General features: G+C 49.4%; 11 protein-coding genes across 11 annotated transcripts; 5 read left to right on the forward strand and 6 right to left on the reverse strand.

Moving 5' to 3' along the window:
- Positions 1 to 2,226: 2,226 nt before the first annotated feature.
- On the forward strand, positions 2,227 to 3,245 carry J7337_004283 (uncharacterized protein; the record flags this gene model as incomplete). Its single annotated transcript, XM_044821978.1, has 2 exons — positions 2,227 to 2,601; positions 2,793 to 3,245. 2 exons carry the CDS (start codon positions 2,227 to 2,229, stop codon positions 3,243 to 3,245), a joined length of 828 nt encoding a protein of 275 aa, XP_044683311.1.
- Positions 3,246 to 3,543: 298 nt separating this feature from the next.
- Positions 3,544 to 4,587, reverse strand: J7337_004284 (uncharacterized protein; the record flags this gene model as incomplete). The annotated part of the gene is made up of 1 exon (XM_044821979.1): positions 3,544 to 4,587. One exon carries the CDS (start codon positions 4,585 to 4,587, stop codon positions 3,544 to 3,546), a length of 1,044 nt encoding a protein of 347 aa, XP_044683312.1.
- A 656-nt stretch (positions 4,588 to 5,243) lies between these two features.
- Positions 5,244 to 6,040, forward strand: J7337_004285 (uncharacterized protein; the record flags this gene model as incomplete). Its single annotated transcript, XM_044821980.1, has 2 exons — positions 5,244 to 5,489; positions 5,546 to 6,040. The coding sequence occupies 2 exons, from the start codon at positions 5,244 to 5,246 to the stop codon at positions 6,038 to 6,040; spliced, it is 741 nt and encodes a 246-aa protein (XP_044683313.1).
- A 2,795-nt stretch (positions 6,041 to 8,835) lies between these two features.
- J7337_004286 (uncharacterized protein) lies at positions 8,836 to 10,730 on the reverse strand (the record flags this gene model as incomplete). Its single annotated transcript, XM_044821981.1, has 9 exons — positions 8,836 to 8,889; positions 8,940 to 8,966; positions 9,021 to 9,161; positions 9,183 to 9,278; positions 9,618 to 9,654; positions 9,708 to 9,756; positions 9,804 to 9,900; positions 9,957 to 9,992; positions 10,509 to 10,730. 9 exons carry the CDS (start codon positions 10,728 to 10,730, stop codon positions 8,836 to 8,838), a joined length of 759 nt encoding a protein of 252 aa, XP_044683314.1.
- A 122-nt stretch (positions 10,731 to 10,852) lies between these two features.
- On the reverse strand, positions 10,853 to 11,926 carry J7337_004287 (uncharacterized protein; the record flags this gene model as incomplete). The annotated part of the gene is made up of 6 exons (XM_044821982.1): positions 10,853 to 10,998; positions 11,061 to 11,200; positions 11,593 to 11,621; positions 11,669 to 11,725; positions 11,787 to 11,797; positions 11,893 to 11,926. 6 exons carry the CDS (start codon positions 11,924 to 11,926, stop codon positions 10,853 to 10,855), a joined length of 417 nt encoding a protein of 138 aa, XP_044683315.1.
- Positions 11,927 to 13,250: 1,324 nt separating this feature from the next.
- Positions 13,251 to 15,932, reverse strand: J7337_004288 (uncharacterized protein; the record flags this gene model as incomplete). Its single annotated transcript, XM_044821983.1, has 2 exons — positions 13,251 to 15,134; positions 15,189 to 15,932. 2 exons carry the CDS (start codon positions 15,930 to 15,932, stop codon positions 13,251 to 13,253), a joined length of 2,628 nt encoding a protein of 875 aa, XP_044683316.1.
- Positions 15,933 to 17,292: 1,360 nt separating this feature from the next.
- Positions 17,293 to 17,602, forward strand: PRE9 (Proteasome subunit alpha type-3; the record flags this gene model as incomplete). Its single annotated transcript, XM_044821984.1, has 2 exons — positions 17,293 to 17,316; positions 17,381 to 17,602. The coding sequence occupies 2 exons, from the start codon at positions 17,293 to 17,295 to the stop codon at positions 17,600 to 17,602; spliced, it is 246 nt and encodes an 81-aa protein (XP_044683317.1).
- A 34-nt stretch (positions 17,603 to 17,636) lies between these two features.
- Positions 17,637 to 18,230, forward strand: J7337_004290 (uncharacterized protein; the record flags this gene model as incomplete). The annotated part of the gene is made up of 2 exons (XM_044821985.1): positions 17,637 to 18,051; positions 18,103 to 18,230. 2 exons carry the CDS (start codon positions 17,637 to 17,639, stop codon positions 18,228 to 18,230), a joined length of 543 nt encoding a protein of 180 aa, XP_044683318.1.
- A 230-nt stretch (positions 18,231 to 18,460) lies between these two features.
- Positions 18,461 to 19,156, reverse strand: J7337_004291 (uncharacterized protein; the record flags this gene model as incomplete). Its single annotated transcript, XM_044821986.1, has 1 exon — positions 18,461 to 19,156. The coding sequence occupies one exon, from the start codon at positions 19,154 to 19,156 to the stop codon at positions 18,461 to 18,463; it is 696 nt and encodes a 231-aa protein (XP_044683319.1).
- A 1,292-nt stretch (positions 19,157 to 20,448) lies between these two features.
- On the forward strand, positions 20,449 to 22,140 carry J7337_004292 (uncharacterized protein; the record flags this gene model as incomplete). The annotated part of the gene is made up of 1 exon (XM_044821987.1): positions 20,449 to 22,140. The coding sequence occupies one exon, from the start codon at positions 20,449 to 20,451 to the stop codon at positions 22,138 to 22,140; it is 1,692 nt and encodes a 563-aa protein (XP_044683320.1).
- A 97-nt stretch (positions 22,141 to 22,237) lies between these two features.
- J7337_004293 (uncharacterized protein) lies at positions 22,238 to 24,015 on the reverse strand (the record flags this gene model as incomplete). The annotated part of the gene is made up of 6 exons (XM_044821988.1): positions 22,238 to 22,777; positions 22,834 to 23,228; positions 23,279 to 23,443; positions 23,503 to 23,551; positions 23,605 to 23,747; positions 23,814 to 24,015. 6 exons carry the CDS (start codon positions 24,013 to 24,015, stop codon positions 22,238 to 22,240), a joined length of 1,494 nt encoding a protein of 497 aa, XP_044683321.1.
- Between the last annotated feature and the right edge of the window lie 858 nt (positions 24,016 to 24,873).

Raw genomic sequence — 24,873 nt, forward strand, 5'->3', positions numbered from 1 at the left:
TTTCTTTTCTTTTCTTTTCTTTTTTTCTCTCTCATCCCCCAAGATTTGCCTGGTTCAGCAATGGTTTGAAATGACTTGTGCAGTCCCACGCATGGGAGTTCTGGAATGCATGTAAAACACTTGATACTTTGTGGTCAGAGGGAGGAATAAGGTGCCACGTGCATAACTACATACGCCAGCTTGAGCTGATGGAAGGAAGGGTAAGTACATAGGTGGCGAGAGCTGCAGGCTGCATGAACATTGCACGTTCATCCCGCACGAACTGAGTAAGGGGATATCTCGTTGATCTTGGCCAGCTCATCGCTATTGATGGGTGGCAGCTAACTTAGCTGTTCGAGGCGGAGGAAATGTGCCGCAAACACCACAACAGAGACTCGGATCGACGCATGGCGCGGATTAGGGTCAGGCCCCAGGGCCGGACTTCAATCGTTCATCAACGAAGGTAGATGGAGTAGATCTTTCGGGTGGCTGTGATGAGCATATGCATGCGAATGCGGATATGTGATGTGATGTGATGTGATACGTATGATGTGCTGTATGCGGGTGTAAATAAGTGGGTTCCACCAGCCGGTGTGCCTGCGGTAGCTTGCAGGTGGATAACTCGACATTGTGTTTTGTTATTGTTATTGTCAGGCGGATGGTGATCTTAATGTTGGGCCGTCGTGTTATACTTTTTCTTCTTCGTCTTCTGAAAATGAGAGCGGTGAAGATAAGACATAGGCCAATAAAGGGAGGCCAAGTTGGTCCCGAAAGTGGCCAGGTGGGAACGCACGAGAGGAGGCGGCAGGTACTAACGATCCATGAAAGTAAGTGAGTAGGTACGGACAGAGAAAGGGGGGGAAACGTGAACGGCCGAGAGCCACTGCTAGTATGGAGGCTACAGGTTAGGCAAATCAAACCCGAAAGACCCATCGACGACTTGAATGGATTATCTATAGTAGGTAAGTGTAAGTAAACGTTTTCTGACGAGTAGAGCCTGTTTATGTGTATAATTTGTGCAGTTTGAATTTCCTCTATCTCATCGAGAAGTGCTCGTTTCCTCGGGTGTCTTTTGAGTGTTTTTAAGTTCATGGTTCTTAAGAACTTCGGATTACTTTATGGCGTTAATACCTGCAATAATACTTACCTAGGTAAATGACACTGCTTACAAAGCTTCGATGCAGTCAGTACCTATTGAGAACCAATTTATCTTGTTCCTTGCCTAAGGTATAATGTATCTTAAGCAATTCGGAGCCATATTCAAGTTGCAGCCCTGCAACTGATCTGTTTTCGAACAAGAGTTTGTGAAGAGGTTGACCAATAGAGGGTGTCGTCACCATGCCTTTTATTAGGCTCCCGCCATTAGTGTAGTTCGATACCTTAACGCTTGCGCTTAACCTCCATACCAGCTAACCCAATACGTCCTCCACTGCTCCACTTTAATGCCCTTCCCCTCAACTCCAAGTTTCATGTCGAACTTCATGTTGTCTCACGAACCAAATACTCACATCATCTATCATACCCTCTTAAAGTGACAGCTGCATACCTACTATCCGCGATATAGCGCAATAAGTATTTCAATTTAGGCGCAGGACTATCAGGGTTTACAGCTTGAGGCTCGCCTACCGGCTGAAATACCTATTCACCTTTCTTAGCGCCCTACGCGTCATCAGTCAATACTCTAGCCTCAACATTCAAACCGTCGCCTTCGACGGACGGAGTCGCTCCAACACATCGAGCCACTCCATCTCCGGTGGTCAAAAGCTTCGACGACAACAAATTCTTGCTGGCCCCGCCACAATTTCTCCCTGAATTGCTGTTTCCTTTCTCGATATTGTGGTTACAACCGACTGACCAGACCGGCCGTGTCAGCGACCGCACTTCTTACGCGCCGTGTTTATGCCTCGTCGTGTATTCCCTCATCGCCACTCTGTATTATCCACCGGGTTCTCCGTATTCTTCTTGTTTGTGCGGGAGTCCATCACCCACACAACATTGTCTGTCGGAATCACGCGCAGCAACACTGCTAGGTCTTTGGAGCCTCAACCCAGCTGTACATGTGACGATCACTCGACACTTGCCTGACACATATGTTCTCTCGCCTCTTGGTTGCGTTCAGCCGTCTTGCCGGACCTTCGCGGACTTCGGGCCTGCTGGGTTGACATATTATACCAATACCCCCATCCTCACACCCTTTCGCAGTACCCTTTGTTGCAAATAGCGCCGAGGGTTATTACTTAGATCGTCATGAAGCCTGTTGCCACATCGCCTGAACAGCTCACCTCACAGGTACATCGGCTGTCGTTCGCTTCACCCCGTCTCGAGAACGCTGGCTGTTTAGCTCCGGGCGAGGATGTCAACAGATCCTACCCTGCGATGTTCGTGACCACTGATGCCCGATCTGCAGCCAGCCCAATCGCCCCCAGCAACCCTCAAGAGGTAGCCTGCCTGAACTTTGCGACTGGTGACGTTTGCCCAGGCTCATCGCTTAGGACAAGCGCTGTCAGTTGTATCAGACTGCGAAGTGCCCTTCTTTCGCCCTCCCTCGAGGACCTGCCAAACGAGGTTTTGTTTCACATTATGGGTTTCCTGGACGTCAACGACCTTCTGTCAACGTCGAGAGTAAGTATCGACTACCTACCGTTAGCAAGAATAAAGTTTACCTTCCTATTGACATGCCGGGATCATTCATGAGACCTTGAATTGGTTCCGACAGCCCGAGACCTTGGGAACACAGACTGATACAGATTTAGACGAGCCATCTCCTCCGCGATATCTCTCAAGCCCCTATTTTACACCATTATCGGCTTCAGCGAGCCCGAATTAACCTTCCATCACGCCTATCGTCACCATCACGTCCAACGCTGGCTGATCTCATTGCTCGTTCAATCTTCATGACACATACTTCCATAGTTTCTCGAAAGTTAGCCCGATCCTTGGTATCAATCCGATTGTCTCGCCGCTTGGCAGCCAGACCCTCGGCCGCAGCCTTGGTTGAGCGTTCTGTTTTACCCAAGGAGTGCGTGCCTGGTATGACGTCAGTGCATGTGGCGCCAGCAATTGTCGCCAAGAAGAAGGCAATCGAGAAAGAGAGAGTTAAGGACGGATTGCGACAGTGGATCGCGTCGAGATGGAAGCGTGAAGTCAAAGAGCGCCAAGATGGCGTAAGAAAATGGGAGGAGAGCCGTGGCATAGGACGCGTGTGGCGCCTCCGTAAGTTTTGGGAAAGAGTTAGTCGTGGCGAGGAGCGAGACAGTGCTTGGTAAGTCAGTGATATCAACTTCTATGAGGTGAATCGTTGTAAGGTCGCGTTTGCAATCATGCATGAAGGACCACTATAGTTCGGTTCTGTATTGGTCACAGTTCTGACAGGGAGACGTCAGCGGTAGTAGTGGCTTTCGTCCTGTCGGCAGGATTACTTGTATGATACATTATGTACGATGTGGTGATGTTACAAAATCGACGAACTCCGTTATGTGTACCGGGCCATGTGAAGGCGATCGGCGAACCCCTCACGAGTGGTATCTTTCTATCATGCATGGTTATGCACAAAGTCCCTTTTGCTCAGGCTGTACGAAACCTGAAACCATCCCAATCATCATCTTCTTCGTCGTCCTCCTCATCGTCGTCCTCTTCCTTCTCTTCAATGGCTGGCGTGTCCAGATTCTCTTTGCCCAAGCTTGGAGGTTTTCCAGTGCCATTTTCTTGGCTGAAGCTTTCACTACGTTTCCGTAGGGCTTCCCTCTTGTCCTTTAACCGCTTCACGCGAGCTTCGAGCTCTTCCATTTCTTCAAATTCCTCTTCGAGCGCACGTGTTGCTTCCTCCTTTTCGTCTTCGAGATCGACATCAGCTTGAGCGCGTCGCTTCTCGGCCTCCTCCTCCTTCTGGGCATCGGCGGCGGCAGCTTCCTCCGCCGTCATGGCTGGGGCTGATATAGTCGCGTCTTCATCGTATGTGGCTGTTGTAGCAGCAATGTCGGCCTCGAATGCTGCCCATTCTGCCTCATCAACCGCTATTGCTGCCGCAGATGTAAGGCGCTCGTCTGCAGTCAGACTACTGGCCTGGCGTGACGGAAGCGATGCAGTGGCAGATTGTGAGGTCAGGTTATTAAGCTGACCTCCAGGGGTGGAAGCGGAAGAGCCATCTCGATGGGCTGGTGTTGCTGGTCTCGATGGGATTTGGATCTCAACCCCTTGTGACGGTGTAGTCGACGTCCTCCTAGTCAATCGAGGTGGTGTCAAAGCCTGATCCTTGTTATCCCTATCTTCGCCTCCATCCACTCCATCCGTCTTATTTCGTTTCCGCCTGCCATCGTCCATTTCGACATCTCCGTCTTTATCGTCGATAGCCTCCTCGTTATCGTCGTGTTTTCGTTTTTGTGAAGTCTGTTGTGAAGCCCGAGCGTTGGAAGACGCCGTCGTTTGAGCTTTTATTAAGCGAGTTTTGTGTGCCTCTCCTCGGACATGTGAGTCCCATAACGATTCGGCCTTGATTTGCTCGTGGCAGAGGGTGCATAGAAGTTTGCCTGCATCAGAATAGGCGGCATATGGGTGTTCGATACGGCGAGCAGCGCGCTGTTGCCGCAAAAGAGAGCGTACGTCGGACATGGAAGTAGATGAAGATGAGGAGCTGTAATTCGTGACGTTGAAGGAATGTGGTAGCTGAAGAATACCACAGGTAAAGCAAGGTGTTCAAGTATATGAAGCTGGTTAAAATTCGCGATATCAATTGGGGTCAGGAGATCAAGAGAAGCTGCCTCATAAAGAATAGGATTAGAGAAAGAAGAGGAATGTCAGAAAAGAAAAGAAAGAATTGCGTAGCGCTTATGACGTTGGATGGTACGGACAGAGATTCAAGGTTGTCAAAGGGTAGCAAAGAGGTGTGAGGTGAGCAACCGCCGACGATTAACCGGCGCAAACGGATGGGCCTGCTTTTATCTAATCTTGTCATTAACTGTTTGCGGTATCATCTTCGACGGTCACACAGCACGACACTAAACGATACTAAGTGATATCTACTTTCTCAAATCATTGAGACTTGCTGCATTAATAAATCCCTATTTAGGCAGCCAAGCTCCCGAAAGCTTTGACCGCAGTTGCATCCACGTGGATTCCAACCATTCCAGCAGAGTCTCACTCCCCCACCAGGAAACCTTGTCTTGCTCTGTCTTTTGAGCCGCCTTCTTGACGTACCGTCTTATTCTCTGCTCCTACAACTACCCATAAGATTGCTTTATGAGGCGATCCTCCTGCAAGAGCTGAGGATGGCCGAACAACAGCAAGAGGGCCATTCGCTCTCATCCATGTTCCCTAATCCGCCTCCCTTTTGGCAAGACTTTACAACAGACAAGATTTCTCGAATTCAAGAACTAAGGACTTCATACATCGCGGAACATGGTGGCGATCCTTCGACAGTCCGCGTGCCTGGTATTCCCGAAGATCTCGTCAATCTGCAACCTCCAGCCGAGCCAGCCGATGGACGCTGGCGTGTATTTGGCGATCAGTACATGGTAGGATAAGCAATTGCAACTATTTCTACAAGATTGTTGGCTAAGTTCATGTTTAGCTGGACGACAAGCTTCCAACTCTCGAAGACCAGGGGATTACCAATCTTCCCTCATCATCACAGCCGGAATCCAAGGATGCTAAGCGCTTTGATCGCGCCTTTGAGCTCAAACGGCTAGCTAAATCGCTCTTGTTAAATTTTCTCGAGCTCTCTGGAACGTTATCGCATAACCCATCGCACGCCGAAGCAAAAGTGCAGGACTTGCGCACACTCTTCATCAACTTTCATCACATCCTCAACGAGTACCGGCCACATCAAGCACGCGAATCAGTCATTGCGCTGATGCAAGAGCACCTAGACCGCACGCGAGCTGAGACCATGGCCATACGGATACAGGTGGACAAGGCACGCCGCGTGCTCGATGGCTTGGGCAGCCTAAGCGTACCCGATGTGCCCAAGGCTTTAGGACAGAACACCGAGGAGGATGATCTGGAGGCGTTGGCGAAACAAAGAGAAGCAGACGTGTGGGTTGCTACAGATGCCTTATTTACTTGAGGCCGGGTATTGGCACAAGCATCAGATATTGTCCATACCGTCACATTATTATCAAGGGAGTTGCAAAGATCAACTTCCCAACAAACGAGACAGACAGTCATCCCACATTGGGCAGCCATTTCGCACATCATATTCTCACCCTTTAGTCCCGAAGGATGACCGCAGCTGGAGTCTTGGAGCGGGGCGAATTTTATTGCACAACCTTGTATAATGGACTTCTTTTTTTTTAGAGGGTTTACGAAAAAAAAAAAAAAAAAAAGAGGAATTTACACAACGAAGGTCGCGATGTTTGCGACATGGAGCGAACCTCAACATCTACGCACACGCAAGTGGAAATGCATAAAGCCAAGCCTCGGGTTGTCAAAAGGCGGTCATAAACTTCGTCTGAGTCGTTGATTCAATATACACACTTCAGCTGCTCTATGTTTCCCAGCAGCATCGCGACGCAACACACAAAGGACTATAAAAGCTCAGTTCTCAAACAACAAACACCCGGCATTGTTGCCTCGCAACACATGTTGTTGTTCGACCCCCCCTTACAGGATGGTGCAGGGGATACAGCAGCATTCGTAGTCGCCACATTCGATACACTTGGTTTTGGTGCCCGTGGCCTCGGAGGGCTTAATGATGGACTCGGCGATCGAAGTGGCGGCGCTACCGGGACCGTTGCGGTCGTAGAGACATTTGGAGGAACCGCAAGCCATTTTGGAAGTTGTTTGGAATTGATACAGGAGAGCTTAGAGGGATCTGCAGTTTTGCTGGGTTAGCTGCCGTTCATCTTCATCTTGGACTTGGATGAGTTGATGCCCAGGAACAGAGAAGAAGAGGCGCATATTTGTTTTGACTTACCGGTGCGATAACGAAGTCAGTGAGATTTAGGGGTAGAAGAATGAAGTTGCAGGTTTCAAGTAGCAGCAGCAGCAGCAGCAGCAGCAGGAGTTGGAATTGAATTTCAAGCTTGGGCTGTAGCTTGGACCATGTCGACCTATTTTGGGCTACAGCTGTAACATGATTGCGTCACCAATTGGGCTAAAGTGTGGGTGGGGGTGGATTGTGATTCAACGTGTAGACCCTGGATTTGATCCCTCCCTCTTGGCAATCTCCCCAAGCTCAGCCTCTATTGAGCCACTACAATGATGAAGCTTTGGGAGAGAATATATTCCTAGTACGCTACCGAGGTCATCAACCTGCCTCTGTTTTCGGAGATGAACAATGCCGTCGAATATCAAGATGGCCAGAACTCATGTCATGGCATATCAATCAAGCTGGGTTGCCCGAAGAAGCACGGCATCAAGATGTGGTCAAAGTAATACCTAACCGACAATAAGGCTCTCAAAGTTAGAGATGCCTCATAGCAAAGCTAGTGCTTGATATGCTTGCCTGTGCGTGCCAGATGGAAGACTTGTTTTCTTCAACATCCAAGAGCAGGCATGAGCACTGCCTATTGCAGAGCTCTTCGTGTTGAGGAAGACGAAATAGGATACCTTCCAAGATATAAAAGGCGTCGAGCTTGTAAAGTCGGGTTTCAGTAATGTAATGCTGTCTCTGTGCTTGTTGCTGAGATTGATGTCATACGCAATAAGGTGACGATGCTCTGACAGCATACACTTTCGACTTTTCTTCTTCTTTTTAGACATAGATAGCATATGCCCCTATAAAAGCCTTAACATATACGAGAATCTTGAACTATTATATAACGCTTGAAAAGAACTCAGTAATCTACGCAAGCATGCAGCCTCCAGGTGTTTATTTCGCCTTGTCAGACGGAGCAATCCGCAACTGATACTAATAAGTTCAATGACAGAGCAATATAGACCTCTGCAAAGAATACATGCGAATAGCTTACTCTTCCACTGTCATGGCCAGCGTTGTAGACCTCGAAATCATCCGCTTCGACCAGCCCTGGGCCAAAGATGGACATGTTCCGTTAAGATACACGGCCCAGGGAAGTCATTGTGGAGAGCCGTATAAGGGTGTATCCGAGACAGGGAGACATGCTTAGTGGAGCGCTGCCGCGATCTTTGAAGTCGAGGATGGGAAAATCAGAAGTTTCACCATGGACTGGGATCAAAAGACTATGCAGATGAGTCCACTTCCTTGTCACTGGCAAAGGGCCGGGGCTGACGTTGGTGCAGATTCAGCTTGGAAGGGCACCAGTTCAGGAGAGCAATGACCCAAGATGGAATTCCAACGCATTTGGGAAGTCCTGAGGAAGCTCGAAAGCGTAATCGATGGCTTAGGCTGTATTCGAGGGTAGACACAATTAACTAAACTGTCTCATTCTAAGTCACTGGGCAGTCATCATATCTCATAGACATATTCGTTGTAATTCCTGTCAATATAGGAGGGATATATACGCCCCCGGTCCGTTGGTGGCGGCAAGACAGGTATCGTGCAAAGAAGGGGAGGTAACCAGGCAGGTCGCAATGTTACACAGCCTCACGTGTAGGTCATAGGTTTATCAATATACCCTTTTTTGCTACGAGATTTACTTAACAGCGATAGAGTTCTAGCAGTCCTGCAGTAGTAAAGACTTATCTCAGTCGAGGCATCAGCGTTGGTCCAATTATGGTCTCTAAAAGACCTTGATTGAAACCAGTGGCGTCGATCTATACGATACCAGAACTCAGACTGACCATGCGGAGTTTGAAGTCTAGCGCATGGCCTACCTGTGAGAAAGTCCAAGTTTATTTTCCAAGTGCGCACATTCTTCGGCCACTGAATGACTTTGACAGCCAACACTCCTGACTTACGATCCAAGTCAAGCATCGGGTACCGTCCTCTATCTCGCATACTTAGGCACGCTGGATCATGGCCTCTCGGTCAGGACCAGTGCCGATGTACTTGATCTGCACAACTTTAGCAATTGCGGTGGAGGTCAGTATGCGCGTCCACCTACCTTTACTCCAACAAACTTCTCGATGTACTGCTGGTGGTTAGTGCCACTATTCGTTATGCTAACCCAGGTAAATATGCTCACCTCGACATACTCGCGGGCTGCCCTGGGAAGGTCGTAGTATGTCCTCGCGTTGGTGGTCGGCTTTTGCCAGCCTGGCATCTCGTGGTAAACCACCTCAGCTCGGTTCAAGATGTCAAGATCCGCAGGGTAAGAATCCAGTTCCTGGCCAAATGGTCAGTTTACACCATCTATCATCATGTTTTCGGCATCCCTGACCTCTCCATCAATCTTGTAGGCAATGGCGATCTTGATCGTTTCGAAAGTATCCAAAACGTCGAGCTGCAGAGTGTTAGAAAGCTTTGACGCGTGCTACGGGCTTTTTTTTTAATTTTTTTTTTTATTTTTTACCTTTGTAAGATTCAGACTGTCGTAGTAATTGATCGAGTTACTGTATTTGACCACAACAAGGTCTGTGTGTGCTTGTCAGCTGTGTTCCCTACTACTCAAGGTTTCAAGGTTGTGTCTACCAAGCCTGAAAACGGTCAGTAAGTTTATCAGCAGCAAAGAGCCATCGTGAAAACTGACCATCCACATCGGCGTCTGCGGCCAGTCGACGTTCCCTAGGTAAATCTTGTCAGCTATAGAAGCTCGAAACCTCCGGGGCGCTTGTGGTCTCACCCATTCGCGTCCAATCTCCTGGAGCTTGGTGCCGATCCTAAGTTTATCATTCAGCTTCAGAATAACCTCAAGATGGTAGCCAAGACGCACTCTTCGGTATCTTCGGTCTTGAAGGCTCCAGCCCCGACACGGGTGGTATCTGTTGCTAGTCAGCAGTAGATTGTGGCCGTCAAGTAATCGACATACAGGCTTTAACGACTCCAACCGTCTCCGTGATATTCTTTGGGTTCAGTGCAAGTCCGCCAATAATACCGGCAAGTGTAGTACTTGAGGAAGTGACAAACTGTAGTTAATCATAAGTACTAGTGCAAACCGAAAGGCGAGTTGGCGGAAACTTACTGGATAAGAACCATAATCAACATCTAGCATCAGTGCCTGTTCGTTTGGGAACAAGTACAAGCGCCAGGTCTTCAGAACCCCTTTCCTTCACATGAGACTTGACTGACACTGATCTACCTGCATGTCACGTGGCGCACAAGTTTGACATGAAGCCCTGGACTCATCTCGAGACAGACTTTCTGAGCCCAGTTTGGGACTCTAACCTCGAGACGTCATGCCCGGGTCTGCTCCAAGCTGATCCTAGGCACACATTTCTCACATGAAACCATCATTGACTCCACTGACCACGTTTGACAGTCAAGTAGACCAGTAGAAGTCAAGTCTCTGTATGACTCACGAATTCTGCCGAGGCGTGAATATATACACAGCTTGGTACGGCGCATGCCGCTTGTTGGGTACCGCTAGCAAAGTGAATGCTTAAATGAACAATATGTCTTGCCCCGAGCTAAGAATCCTGCGAGATTAGGAGAGAGGACTGTGAGACCATGGGCGCGGTGCTCGTTCCGCCAATGCGTCAGTACTACTAGTTTAGTCACAGGATGGGAGCCTTACGTTTGCGCCTTCGACCACGATTTTCATGTTGCTCTCCTGTGCGGATTTCATAAAAGCCACGCCGTCCACGACGTACTTGCTGAGCGTTTGCCTATACTCATCGAAACGAGTAAGCTCGGCCTCGATGTCATATTTGAGCAGTTCTCCGAAGCGCTTTTGAAAGCCGTCGGCCAAGCGCCTCAACTTCTGCTCAAAAACTTCAGGGTTGAAGACGTCACTCATTTTGATGCCAGTTCGCTGGGCAAGTCAACACACAGCCCGTTCCATTATAATGACTATCTCTTACCGCTCTACTTGTCTGATAGCAGGGACCAATGCCTATGACGCAAGTTAGACTTCGTTACTTATATAGGGTCGCTGGCAAGACATTGGCTGGGAACTTCCACGCCATTAAGATTTGGTAATGTTTGCGATGACATGATGAAAACAGAAAAGAATAATCCGTCATGGAGTCCCGGGGTGAGCATACCGCGTCTTGTTGTTCCGATAGCTGCGTCTAGTGTAGACATTAGCTTTTAGTTCTCAGGGACAATGTCAGAAACGTGGACGAACCTCCAAGTTCCTCCTCCTCGAGACCGTCCACTGCGATGTGCAGGTCCAAGAGAATGTTGACCCTATCAGAAACAAAGATCCGATCATGGACCGCAGTGAGGTCTTTCTCAAGCTCCTTGAGCTCGCTAAAGAAACTTGGGCTAGAAGACAGCAGAGTTAGTATCTTTTCGGCATGCTCGGTTGAAAGCGTGAGCCAGGCCAGATGCCAACAAGGTGCTGATGTGGTAGTCGATTTAGGAGTGTAGGGCTATATAAAGGCTTACACGTGGAAAACTACGCCCGAACCAATGAAGTTCATGCTGTGGTACCTGTCAACCACTCTGTTGCCAGCCTGAACGATCATTATTTTCGACAAACCATCTTGGGTTGATCAGCCCAGAGGGCAAGAGGTGAAAGCTGCCTCTACGTTAGCAATTATCCAGTCCCTCCGCATGTGCTGTTTCTCACCTATAGGAAACTCCGTTTACACTTGGTACATATTAGCAACACAATACATATGAACACGTCGATCGATAGAAAGAGTTTAACGAACCGCACGAGATGCCCAGCGTTATGCCCACCCTTGGCGTTGATTAGCAAGTATTCAGTTCTGCGTGGATTGTGCTTACCGCGGCTCGGGCACAGAGCTGAGCCTCCTGGCACTGTCCATCAACCAATTTGCCCTTCTGGAGTATGTTTAGTGCCTGGGTTTCAACTTGTTGTGTTGGGCCCTCCCTAAGTACTTACACCTTCGTCACCTATGGAAGTCCTGGTCAGTATAATGGCATCGAACCGATATCGGCTGGATACGGAGGAAGGACATGTTCCAGAACAGGTAGGGAGAGAAACATACCCCATTGGGCTCCGAGAATGACAGTTATGGGCATGTTGTACAAAATCAAATCTGACTGCCGTAGGTGCCGTCGTAGTGTCTATAGAGAAAGAATAAAGGCGTGATCAGGACAAAGTGACGAGGTTCAATAAGTGAATAGCCACGTGATTATGGCGGGGGGGTGCTTGCACCATACCTACCCCTCCATCTCCATCGCGGTCACGCAAGGCCAGTTCTCAGCCAAGACAACTCGAGTATAGGCAGTCCAGATGATAAGGTCTGTCTGTATAAGGCATTATCGAGTCCTGCATTGCATTTTCTGTATAAGGCATCAACTATTCTGTGCCTTCGAGTTTGTAAGCAACTTAAGATGTCTACACTCTACATACATATTTCGCACTGAACCTGGCCAGACCGACCCCGATGTACTTGACTCGAGGGATGATGCTTGACGTTGCTGACATCTCTGCTATGAATGCTATGAACGGGAGTACGGCACGCTCCTGAGGCTGAGGGAGCTTGGTTCTGTAGGCACGAAGTTGGAGAACTGTTACTCTAAAAGCTATTTTAACAAGGAAAGAAGTGTACCAAGCCCCTAAGCTGAAACAAAGACAAATGGGGAGCGCGGGCTACGGCTGTGTAACGGCACCCGGGAACGGGTCTGCAAGAACGGATCGGAGGTGTCCACATTACCGAACTGTCAGACAGCCGACGTCGGCTGCGTTCCTATGACATGCAGCGAGACATTGACCAAGCAGACGATTAAACATATTTAGTCATTTATGATTAAGCCATCGCCTATTAAGTCAACATTTCAGTTGTTAGTAACTAATAGCAATTACTCAATACTACCTAGGTACTTGATTTACATCTTCAGGGCTCGATTTAGATACAAAGGTAGTGAGGACAGGTGACGTGTAATTTGAGAATATGGGAAACCTGTATTGCAATATAAAGATGTTCTCCCGGTTTTAGGTACTTGAGATCTCGCAGGCTCCGTAAGATCGCCTGTAGGATACCTGCATGTAACTAATTATCCAAAACTGCCAAATATGGCTGAGGGCCTTGAAACATTCACAATTGATTGGCAAATCGAGGACGAATAATAGAACACATAGGAAGAGAAAGTCATGACTACGGTACAGGTATGGTAAGGTATATACAGGAACACTAATCCGCGACTTTCGCTTCTCGAGAGTATCATCATTTCCAATAGAGCATCCCTAATCATACTCTGCGAAAGCATATACATGCCGCCTAGCCCATATTAAGGAAAAAGCAAAACCGCCTTGTGGAAGCCTCCGTTGTTCTACTCCTGCACGCCCCTTGCTGGTATTTCATATATTCTTGTGTGTCACTCTTTTTGTTCCATAACATCATTATGCACCAGCTCCTCCTGTCTTTTCTGTGGCGCTCTCTTTCTCTAGAAGATTACCAAGATGCTGCAGGTCGTCTCTAGCTTTCGGGTCACGCTCCAGAATCTTCCTTACGACTTCCCACTCCTTGCGAGCCATCTGGAATGCTTGGGGCAAGATAAATTGCACGGTTGGGGCTGTTATCCACTGTCCTAGGAGCTCTTGTGCCATGGCCACGCCTGCCTGCTGAGCCTGGTGCCTTTGTGCTTCTGTCATCTGTGCTGGCGCGGCTGCAGGTGCCGGGGTTGGAGCTTGTGGTGGCACTGGTGGCCGAGTGTACGGTGGCTGGGGAATTGGCACAGGAGTTGTAGACTGCCATTGGCCTGGTGATGATTGCTGAGGAAAGCCTCCTTGAAACCCTCCCTGAGGGGCCTGGGGGGTCGCGGGAGAGAATGCCGGGCCCGCGGACGCTGTCGAGTTGCTTCTCTGAGCATGTGCTGCAGGCACTGGTGTTCCCAGGGTTTTGGCATCTTGTTGATTGGCAGTCCCATCCTTCAGGTGTTTGAGGTGGTCAGGCTCGTTATGGTAAACAAACACTGCAAGCAACATTGGTTCTGTTCGGACCCTCGGGATCTTATTATCGACCAGGTTGAGCATAAACTCAGGATAGTTGTCTTCCCCTGCAGGAACTGGTACCAGATATGTATCTCGTACATTGCCGATTGTCTTGTCCCCAATTACGCCATACCGCTTCTTGTTAATGAAGTAGTTGAGAAGATTGTGAAACTCAGTGTCAGAAAAGGGCGAGACCGGTGAAACTGAAACGACAATGACATCAGTGCTTTTGCTGTAGCGAAGACTACATAAGTACTCGATAGCATTTTGTTCGGGGATTCGTCCGGCTACTGTCATCCTTTTTGGGATCAGCTTAGACCACGGTCCAACTGAAGCAAAGTTGGCACCACCGATATATTTGGCTGTGGCAGGGAAGTCAGCAATCGAGCTCATGGCAAGAGAACCCTGCCAGATAACATCGGGGTCCTGAGTCTCCTCTGTGGGCGAATAAGGAGGTGACTCGTTCTCATCTTGGAGCATGCGATCTACATCGGGATCCACGCCCGGGCCATTGGCTCCAGTTACCAGAGCCGAAGGCCGCCTATTCTGAGTTGTAGTGGGAGACTTGACGCTGGAGAATACTTCGTTGATGTCGAATTCAGGATGGCTTGGCGATCGCTGCTTATCGTCCTGCTGCTGTGGGTGCGAAGCCAGGTCCGCCTTGTCGCCTCCTGTAGGTTCCTTTTTAACGGCCTGAGGATCTGGCCGGCGAGGAGGTCCTGGTGGGAGGGGCACAGCAGAGTCGTTGACAAATGTTTCGTCGTCAACGACCTCTTCGCCCTTATGTGTTCGTCGGACGCGAGGTCCCATCTCAGAAGTATAAAGTATAGACTGTTTCTCGGCCTTTGCTTTCATCTCGGCTGTCTGCTTCTTCATTTCCGACGAGGCAAGCTGCTCTGATGTCATAGTAGCCAGAGTTGCGGGCGACAGAGTCTTATGGACAAGTCCATGACACAACTCTGGGTTGTTCTTCAGGTTGAAGCTTAGTGACTTAATTTGCTGGTTGTATTCTTTCTGTCCCTTGGTCACAGGGTAGGAATCATACACAGCGCGCTCAATCTGGAGCGAGAAAGTCTCAGTCATAGACTCAACTGTGTTGCCCTCTTCCAGATCCAGTTCGCCCTGCTTTTGCATCAATGTCAAAACATGGCTGATAGACTTGCTCATGGCTTTAGCTGGGCCAGTCCGAGGACCAGGCAGATCTGATATCGATTTGGCGAGGTCATCAGGTGGTGTATAGGAGACAGGAACAGGAGTTGCACCGTTCTCTGATATGCGGCGAACTTTGGCAGACTGCACATTGTATTAGCATAAGCATTTGGGGAAAGGGGAGTGTGTAAATCGTACCTTGCCATCGGCGTCGTGAGACTCTTCGGGGGCTTTTCGCTTCCCCGTTTTTGTTTCTTTCTTATCTTTGGTCGTGTCCGGAACAGGTACAGGAGAAGACTTGGCTTTGGTCTTATCTTCCTCCTTCGTCTCGCTGTGACGTTTGCCTTTGCCTTTTCGTCCGCCACGCTTCTTCTTCTTGGACTCCTCCTCATGCGCTTTGCGCCGAGCTTCCCAAGGTTTCTCTCCTTTGGCTATGCCATCGAGAAGCTCCTTGTGATCGTCCGGTCTGCATTCCTCGCACCAGTAATGTTCAGGTATCTCATCATCGTATGAGCTTACCCCAACACATACGTTGTGCTGCCATGCGCCACAGGTTTCGCAAGCGATCCAGGCTTCACCAGAATCTTCATCTTGTTCGGTAGCGCCGCATACACAGCGGATAATTTCCTCTTCCTCCTCTTCCTCTTGTCCTTGCTGCTGTTCCTGTTCCTGTTCTTGTTCCTGCTCTTTGGCTTTCTTGGTCTTCTTAGTCTGTCGCTTTTTGGGCACGGTCGCAGGTTCAAGTTCGTCGAACGATTTCGTATGCTGGCCTTTAGTGGCGCGTACCGATCGTCGAGGTTCCGCTTCGCCTGAGATGTTGCTGTTAGTTTGTGCTGCAGAATGAGTAGTGTCGCGGTGTCGGCCGCGCTTTGCGGGTGCTGTGTCTTGAACGAGCTGGGATTGCTTCGGGGACTTTGCGAATCTTTGTCGCTTACCGGACATTATTAAGAACGTGCGAATGGCTGCGATGTGGTGTTTTGGATGAAGCGACGCGTGCCGATGTGATGCGGCGTTTGGTGGCGTGGCAGGTGTTGGGGGATATTTCTACTGTTGCAACGAAGCGCAGGTTGATGTGCGCCCTTAGACAGGCATTGAGGTAATTACGTGGGAAATAATTGAGAGTCACGACTATGTCAAGAACAGATTCAGGCTCTTCCCAGCTGATCCACGCGCAGATGCTTGTCTTCAAATCTCTAACCGTATTGGCGCAAAGAGGTGTCTTCACTAGCACAGGCACTCAGGTAGAATGTGGCCTGCGCCTGAAGGATAAGGATAGGTTTCTCTGTAATTCGAGAGTGGTGAATGCGATAAAAACGGCAATGCCTTGAAGCGACCTCACGAACCGCGTGAGAGGTGCGCGACGATTTTGCGATAGTGGAGATCCAGTATCAGTAGAATGCGATAGGTCGCGTGCCGTGGTTGGAATGGCGCGCGCACTTGAGAATCAATGTCAGGGGAGTGTTTTGAGATGTCCCGCGAAATAAATGCAAGCAGCCGTAGTCTCTCGGAGGTGGTTGGGGCGGATGGTGCTGGATGAAAGGATGATGATGTAGAAGAGAAGAGTTACGATCCCGAAACTGGAGGGGAAGGGAGCTATTGCGGAGGTAGAAAAACTAGTAGGTTTCGCCCGGGTCGCCCATGCCCTGTAGCTCAATTGTGGTGGCAGGTGGCAGGAACTAACCAGGCTTCATGGGGGCAAGAAAACACTGAACCTTGATACAGGGTGTCAAAATAAACATAGCAAGGAGTCACCTAAATTGAGGCCAAGTTTGCCTAAGTATTTTCATTACCTAAGGCTAAGGCCCTGAGTTTTCTTTCCTCCCCTAGCCTGTTCAGGAGCCCACGCCTGTGACAATGCGATTGCTTTGCGTGACAATGGAGAGCAAATCAGTTATTGGATGCCTGATTGTGGCAATATGTTTGCCTGGTTAACAAGCCCACTACTTTGTACCTTTCTTCCTGTGACTGTAAGGCATAAAACATGGGATTAGTCATGAGGTAGCTCAGCCTTGCAGTTTGGGGCTAAGTCGATTGGCTAGACTTTACCCCCCATTATACAACCTGAGGCAACACTCTTCAGCCTTAGTGTCAAGCAGCTCACCAGCAGAAAGCTAACGCGGCGCGGCGGCCTAGAGCTCCGTTACAGGTAACGACGTAGACGAATCCACAGCCTCAACACCATCTCAGCCAGACTGTCACCATCACGACGGCTCTTTGTTACTTTCGACCTTGTTTTTAGTTGTTTCAGAGAGGCTTACTACATTCTCCATCTCTCTTATCTCGTAATCACAACGAATCCATCATGTCTCGCCGTTACGATTCCCGAGTACGTTGGCCCTTGAAGCTCCAGTGCCTCGAAGCTCTCCCACCAAGCTAACCGGCTTCTATAGACAACCATCTTTTCACCAGAGGGACGTCTGTACCAGGTCGAATATGCTCTAGAAGCCATCTCACACGCAGGTACAGCCATTGGCATCCTGGCAAAGGATGGTATCGTCTTAGCTGCCGAGCGAAAGGTCACCTCGAAGCTTTTGGAGCAAGACACCTCCGCCGAGAAGCTCTACATCTTGAACGAGTGCGCAAACCCTCCTTTGTCTACCTCGCTAGGTTGAAGGTTGTTTATTAACAATATTTTCGTTTAGCAACATGATTTGCGCCGTCGCTGGCATGACCGCCGATGCCAACATTCTTATCAACTACGCCCGACAAGCCGCTCAGCGATACCTCCTCACTTATAACGAAGACATTCCTTGCGAACAGCTTGTGCGTCGACTTTGCGATCTTAAGCAGGGATACACCCAACACGGTGGCCTACGACCCTTCGGTGTGTCTTTCATCTACGCCGGTTGGGATCCTCGTAGACAATTCCAGCTCTATCTCAGCAACCCCTCTGGCAACTATGGTGGCTGGAAGGCTACAAGTGCGGGTGCCAACAACGCAAGCGCACAGAGTCTCCTCAAGCAGGATTACAAGGAAGACTGCACTCTGAAGGAAGCTTGCGGCATGGCGGTCAAGGTTCTCAGCAAGACGATGGATTCTACCAAGCTGAGCAGCGAGAAGAGTACGTCGTGTCTATAATATCTACCATAACTCTTGCTAACGTCATTCCCAGTTGAATTCGCGACAGTAGGACAGACCGAGGACGGCAAGATTTACCACCGCCTGTGGAGTGCCGATGAGATTACGGCGTTGTTGAAGGAGCATGACCTGGCAAAGAACGAGGAGACAGAGGAAAAGTAAGTAACAGGCTATAGATTCTTGATAGATGGGGGGAGGAATGCGGGGCCACTCTTATCTGCCCCTGTACAATAATATCACGAAATGACCACAAAACAAGACTTATCCAACGCCTGGCTTGACCAAGTCTAAAAGTGTTGTCGAACACATGATGCTTCGGTGGAAGAGTAATGCAATGCAGTCTAAGCCAGAGCATCTCGGACAAGAATTCAAACTATTCCTAGTCCCCAATATCAGCGTCGCGAACCTCTCAAGTTTTCCATCTCGAATCCTACATCTGTCCCTCTTGCTGCCTCCTCATCATCGGTGATTCGTTGCCATCCCGGCTGAGTATCAACTCCTGGTCGTGGATAAGGCTCGTCGCATTTCGTACTTGAGAGGCGAGGAAAGTGCCGTCTGTAGCTCCAATACGCAATGCTCATGCCCAGAGCTGAGCCTACGCAGACATCGTAGACGTCGTGGCGATAATCCTCGCATCTCGATATAGCGACTAGACCAGCGCCGATGAGCGGCAGTAGGCAGACCAACGCGCGGCTTAGATCACGACCGCCAGCCGAGTAACGGAACACATGGAGTTGGCCGGCGAGGAAGAGGCTGAGAAAACCAAGGCCAGCGAATGAGAAGGATGAGTGGCCAGAAGGGAATGATCGCCAGCCCTCTTGTAGTATGTGGCCATCTTCTGCCGTGCAGACATCGATGGTAACAAGGGTGTTGGCCTTTGTGCCGATTGCGGGCTTGCAACGGTCTAGCAGATCAGGACGAGGTCTACCCACAGCGTTCTTGATGATGTCAGTGATGAAGGATGTGAGTACAATAGAGATAAGGAACGAGAGGTAAGTGACTTCATGCTTGGCTGCTGACGACCTTGCGATTATGTTGTAAGCGATTAAAACTCCCAGCGGTATGAAAAGGGCGTATACGAAGTTCATAACTGGTAGTCTTTGTTAAGTCCAGTCACAGAAGCTGAGGTTGATGTTGGAGACGTACAGACAGGGACACGCTCATGGACCGCAAAGGGATACGAGATCTGCAGGTCGTTTATGAAGAACATGCGATGAAATGGGTTGACGAAGAGGACCGTCTGTGAACCTGTCAACCATTGTTCTCAGTTCCCACTGGCGATATAGTACAGACCAAGATCCAGCCTGTTAAGAGAAACAGGAAGCCGACATAATCAGGCGCGTGAGTTGTCTGTTGTATGTCATGAGTATAACACCAAATACCGATTTTAAGAACCGCCATACCTTCCAATATCTCCTCAAAAATGAGATTGGTCCGCCGGAGGAGCCATAGCTATGAGCTGGAGCCATGATTGACGTCGATGGTTGAAATCAGGTTTGACGGGCGGAGGTGACGGAACATAGGTAGGCAGACTGCAGTGTCGCAACAATTGGAAAATGCAGTGTTTCTGTATCGGCAAATGAGAGGGCGTTTGTCTTTGTTACCGAGTCATGTTAAAGAGGCGCGGCTCATAAGTTCAGTGCTGTTGAGAAGACGTAAGAGGTCCTGCTGAGGTTGGACATGTTACCAAATGCGGGAATGAGGACCCCTGATCTTCCGTCGGTTTTCTGGGCCCATACCGTATCAATGAAAGAATGCAGATACCTTAAAGAGTAACTGATGTACACCAAAAGTATACTGCCGACGTTCATTATTAGTCCTCAAGAAACCAAAAGCCAGGACCAAGTGGCTATAATGAACTATCAACCCTTCTAAACTCAACCCCGGCATGATCGCTGTTGTTTTCTCTACCTACAATTTGCAAGATGTACCTCCAAATCAGTAGCACCTTGGACGCAGAAACGGTATTGAGGGGCATAACAGAACAATATCTATTCATTTTTGCATCCAAGACAATAATGCCAAGCAATGCTTTAAACTTGAATTCCCTTATCCAACTTTGGAGTGAAAATAAGTCGATGTACCAATTTCAGATGGAGCTGCCCAGCTACAGGGTAGGTAGGGTCAAATCACCATCCACTAAGGTATTTCAGGCCCAAGCTCTGTTGGATTTCTTCTGTAACGACTGGCAACCAGGAAACTTCGTTACTTTCCCTCAGCCATAACAACTTTTCACCAAGACAACTCCTACCGATGGAACACCGACAATCGGAAATCTAGAACCTCTACCTGCGTGAACATCTTGCCTATAAAGCATCGTTTTAGGAACAGCTCCTGAATGTACAACCTGATGTCATAGTTTGCGACGCGACGAAGCGAGATGCTCAAGTCGACACACACACCATCGGCAGCCGCTCTGGCACCGCTCCCGCCAGGATGGAGCGAGCATATCGCACCGACTGGGCATACATACTATTACAACGCTGAAACAAAGGAATCAACATACAAGCGTCCAGGAGCCCAGCCGCCTCCACAGCCAGCGCAACCACCAGCTCCCGCATATCCTGGTTATGGCTCAATACCACACTTAGCCGATCCCAACGTTGCTAATGCTTACATGGCACAATTCAACCAAGGCAATAATGGGCAAAGGTATAATAATAGTTCACGAGGTGGGCATGGAGGAGGTCGTGGAGGCTTCGAAGGTCGACCGCGCCCACAGCCTGTTGACAAGCCGAGGAGAAAGGAGCCGATTCCAGGTTGTGAACCATGGATTCTCGTATATACCAAGTACTCGAGGCGCTTCGTATACAACCCTGTCAAGAATGCCAGCTACTGGCGCATACCGGAGAAGTTGATGCCAGCCATTTTGGAGCTTGACAAGGCACGGCTAAGGCAGAAAGCAACAGGAGGGAATCAAGGAAAGGAGCATAAACAAGATGAAAAGCAGCAAGAACAAGCAACACCGCAAAAGAAGGACACCCCGGTGGCTGGATTGGACGACGATAGCGAATATGAAGAGGTCGAGGTGACGGACGACGAAGGCGAAGGCGATGGAGAACACCCCTCCAAAAGGCAACGGACTGCAGATCCTGATGCAGACGAAGATGCCCCTATGGAATTCACAGAAGCTGATTTTGCAGCTCAGTTACAGGCCATGGGAGACGATTACGGCCTTGAACCGGGCGACTACGACGACGGAAACGCTGAAGAATGGCCTGAAGGTGCCGAGGGAGTGCCTCTATCCGTAGACGACGCGAAATATTTGTTCAAGGATCTCTTGAACGACTTCAACATCAACCCATACAGTCCGTGGGAGAAACTCCTGGAGGAAGGCAAAATCATCGATGACCTGCGATATACAGCACTCAGCACCACGAAAGCACGCCGGGATTGTTGGGACGAGTGGACGCGTGAGAAGATCGCAGAGTTGAAGGAGCAACGAGCCAGGCAGGAAAAGCGGGATCCTCGTATTGCTTACATGGCATTCCTGCAAGAAAAGGCGACACCGAAGTTGTACTGGCCCGAGTTCAAGAGGAAATACAAGAAAGAGGACGTCATGAAAGATCACAAGATCACCGACAAGGATCGCGAGAAGGCATACCGAGAACACATTGGTCGCCTCAAAATGCCCCAATCCAAACTCAAGTCCGATCTTACTGCCCTGCTTAAGGCCCAGCCGGTGCACTTACTAAACAACAAGTCGCTATCTACCGGCTTACCCGACCCGGTCCTCACCGACATTCGCTTCATATCCCTCGAGCCCAAGATCCGCGATCCTTTGATCGAGGCTTACGTGAGCAATCTGCCTCCCCCACCAGAGGACCTAGATGCAGCCAGGGACAACGAAGAGAAACGAAAGCAGCGCGAGTCACGCGAGAAGCGTGAGAAGGCACTGGAGGAGAGAAACCGTGTGGTGGAGGAACAGAAAAAGAAGCGCGATCGAGAGGTGGCGGCTAGTAAAGCCCGGTTGAGAGATGAAGAAAGGGAGTTGGAGATGGCCATGAAGATAGGAAAGCAAGGATTGCAGAGCCAGTTGGCCAGCATGAAGGTTGCAGAAAAGGAACCATGATATCGGGGAAAAACAGATCTTGTATCTGCATACGCATCTATCTACTATTCTAATTCTAGCGACCAGCTGTGCTCGGTTCGTGTTTATATAGACACGATCATAGCCCATACATGAAAGTCAACTTCTTGTCTGCGTATCGGCGGTCGTTGAGTCTCTCACTCTCGATCTCCTCTGGTGACATGGTGCTCAATATCGTCTGCTTGCGTTTGTTGACCGCTGCAAGCATGAATCGATAAGACAAATATCCGACCAAAGCAATGGCAAGGAAACCCAGGGTGACGTAAAATGGAAATTTGTAATGGGGCTTATATCGTTGTCGGTACAACTGCGCCCCGATCACGCCTCCGAGATTACCGAAACCATTGACGCCAAGCACAAGAGCTCGCTTGCCAGGCTCAGGCGTGTTGCCACTGAGCCATGCCATGGTGAGAGGAGCCGAAATGTATACACCAGATAGGAGCACACAAAGTGAAACGTACTGCCCGGTACTCGAGGAGATTGTAACAGTAAAGATCAAGCCAATGATACCAATAACCAGGCCGCCCAAGATGTGGTATCCCCGTTCCTTGAAGTGATCCGAACTTAGCGCAAAGGCATACAGGCCGAGAGCACCACAGACGAAGGGCGGAACTGTCATCTAGATCACTCGCAGTCAGTCAAGCCCAGTTGGGGAGAAGAGGAAATAAAACACACCAGGTTGGCAAGGATAGACTCATAACCCAGCCCCTGAACAACAAGGGGCAGGAAAACCGAGAATGCACCGCTGGGGACACTGGCGCAGATGTTGAGCAGAAGGACAGTCCACAGCTTCCAGTCTTTCATCGTTTCCACAAAATCTCTCTTGCTCAAGCGGTTCTCTTCAATACCATCTTCGCTGTACTCATGCTGTACGAACTCGGCGTTGTCTTGCTTCATGCGTTCGACAGCAAACTCTCGTTCATCTGGACGAAGAAACCATGCAGAGCCAGGGCCTTTAGGTAGCCATAGCCAAGCAACGATGGCAAAGAAGCATGTCAGTGCTCCCTCGATGAGGAAGAGATATTGCCAGTTCTTAAGACCACCACCACGGAGATGGAAAATGCCGTATGCTTGAAGGAGTAAGTAATTATCTTGAAAGATTGTTACAACTAGAACTTACAGATCGAACCTGAGAAGGCTCCAGCGATGGCATACTGTCCGTAGAATAGAGCGAGTCTAACACAAAAGTCGTAACGGGGATAGAAGAATGACAAATACGCTACGGCTGTGGGATAGAAGCCCGCTTCAAAAGCACCAATGAGCAAGCGTGTGGCGATGAGCGCCCCTAGAGTAAGGTCAGAAGAGGGTTGACTAGATTTGGGAGCGAACGGAAGGACTACAGACCACGTCCTTTGATGAATGCTTGACCAATTGTTACTGCACCCCAGCCAAACTGAAGAATGTGTCAGTAACTTCCTGCTCTTAGTCGCGGCACGGCCTAATTACCATTAAAAAAGGGATCCAATGCTTAGCACCAATATAACGGCCAGCTGCGGCAGAAACGGGCTGCAAGACAACAAAAGTGACGAAGAATAGAGAGACCGCTTCATTCAAATCATCAGGCTCAGCCCCTATGTCTGTGGTAAAACCTGATAACAAGCTGTCAATAACCGATCGAGCACGTACAAGAGGTGGGGGACTAGGACGTTGTTTACCTTGTGTTTCGGCATTACCGACGTTGCCACGATCTAGACCATTGAATAGATATAGAAGTGAAAGAAGCGGAAGCAACGCAAAATCGAGCTTCTGATTGAGCGCCCGACTTCTCTCTTTGTTCTGCTCGACTGAGTAGGCAGCGGGATGGTTCGATGGAGTCTTGCTCGACTTGTTCGGCTGGAGGGCTTCCCGGTCGGACATGGCTGCTTCTGATTCAGATATAGATGTAAGTAGTTTGTTTTTCTCCTGAAAAAGGAGAAGACAGGCAAATTCCTTGTGATATACTGTAGATGCTACGAGCAGTATATTGGCGTCGTTGCTGGGTTCATATAGGCACGCGTTTGGCAGGCAACTATCGCTTGCACAGGTATCCCAAACATACACACCTGGAGGCTCTTGATGATATCTCCGCATCTATTCCTAAGACCCAGGGATTAATTGGGGGTCGGACCAATGATCCGACTTCCAGCCGTTGTCCCAAGAATCTGGTAAGCGTGATCCATGTGCAGGCCCGATCCGGACGTCATTCTGTTTGTCACGGTCGTATATAAATCAAGGTTTACTGCTGGCCTATCATGAAGTAAGAATCTGACAGCAGACCAGATGCTCGGGATTGAGGCTGACAGGAAGTGCCTCGAATAGGCAGATGCTCAACGCCACTACTGTACCCTCGATCAAGGTTGCTAGAGCGTCGGGACACAAACTGACCGCATCTTTAGCCCGTGGAAAGCACGTTAAACGTGGTGGATGGCTGTATTGGGGTCGAAAAGTAGCGGGAATTGAGCTAAGGAGGCCCATATTGACTCATTACCAAGGAGCGGGTACTCGTAGAACGAATCGACAAGTGCCTCCACAATTATGTGCAAACCAGGGATGGAATTCCAAGTTTGCCGCGATGAGCAAATCATGTTGCTGATGATCAACTTCGTCAAGTCTTGGGCTGTGTCGTTAGGGCTGTAAGGCTGACATATACCCCAGAATCCAGGATCCTTCGCGCTGCTTACTGAGAACGTATTGTTCCACACTTGGCGCTCTGTCGATACGCCTTGACTGCAACAA

The sequence above is a fragment of the Fusarium musae genome, chromosome 3, assembly GCF_019915245.1.
Source record: "Fusarium musae strain F31 chromosome 3, whole genome shotgun sequence".
In the NCBI taxonomy this organism is placed as follows: Eukaryota; Fungi; Ascomycota; class Sordariomycetes; order Hypocreales; family Nectriaceae; genus Fusarium; species Fusarium musae.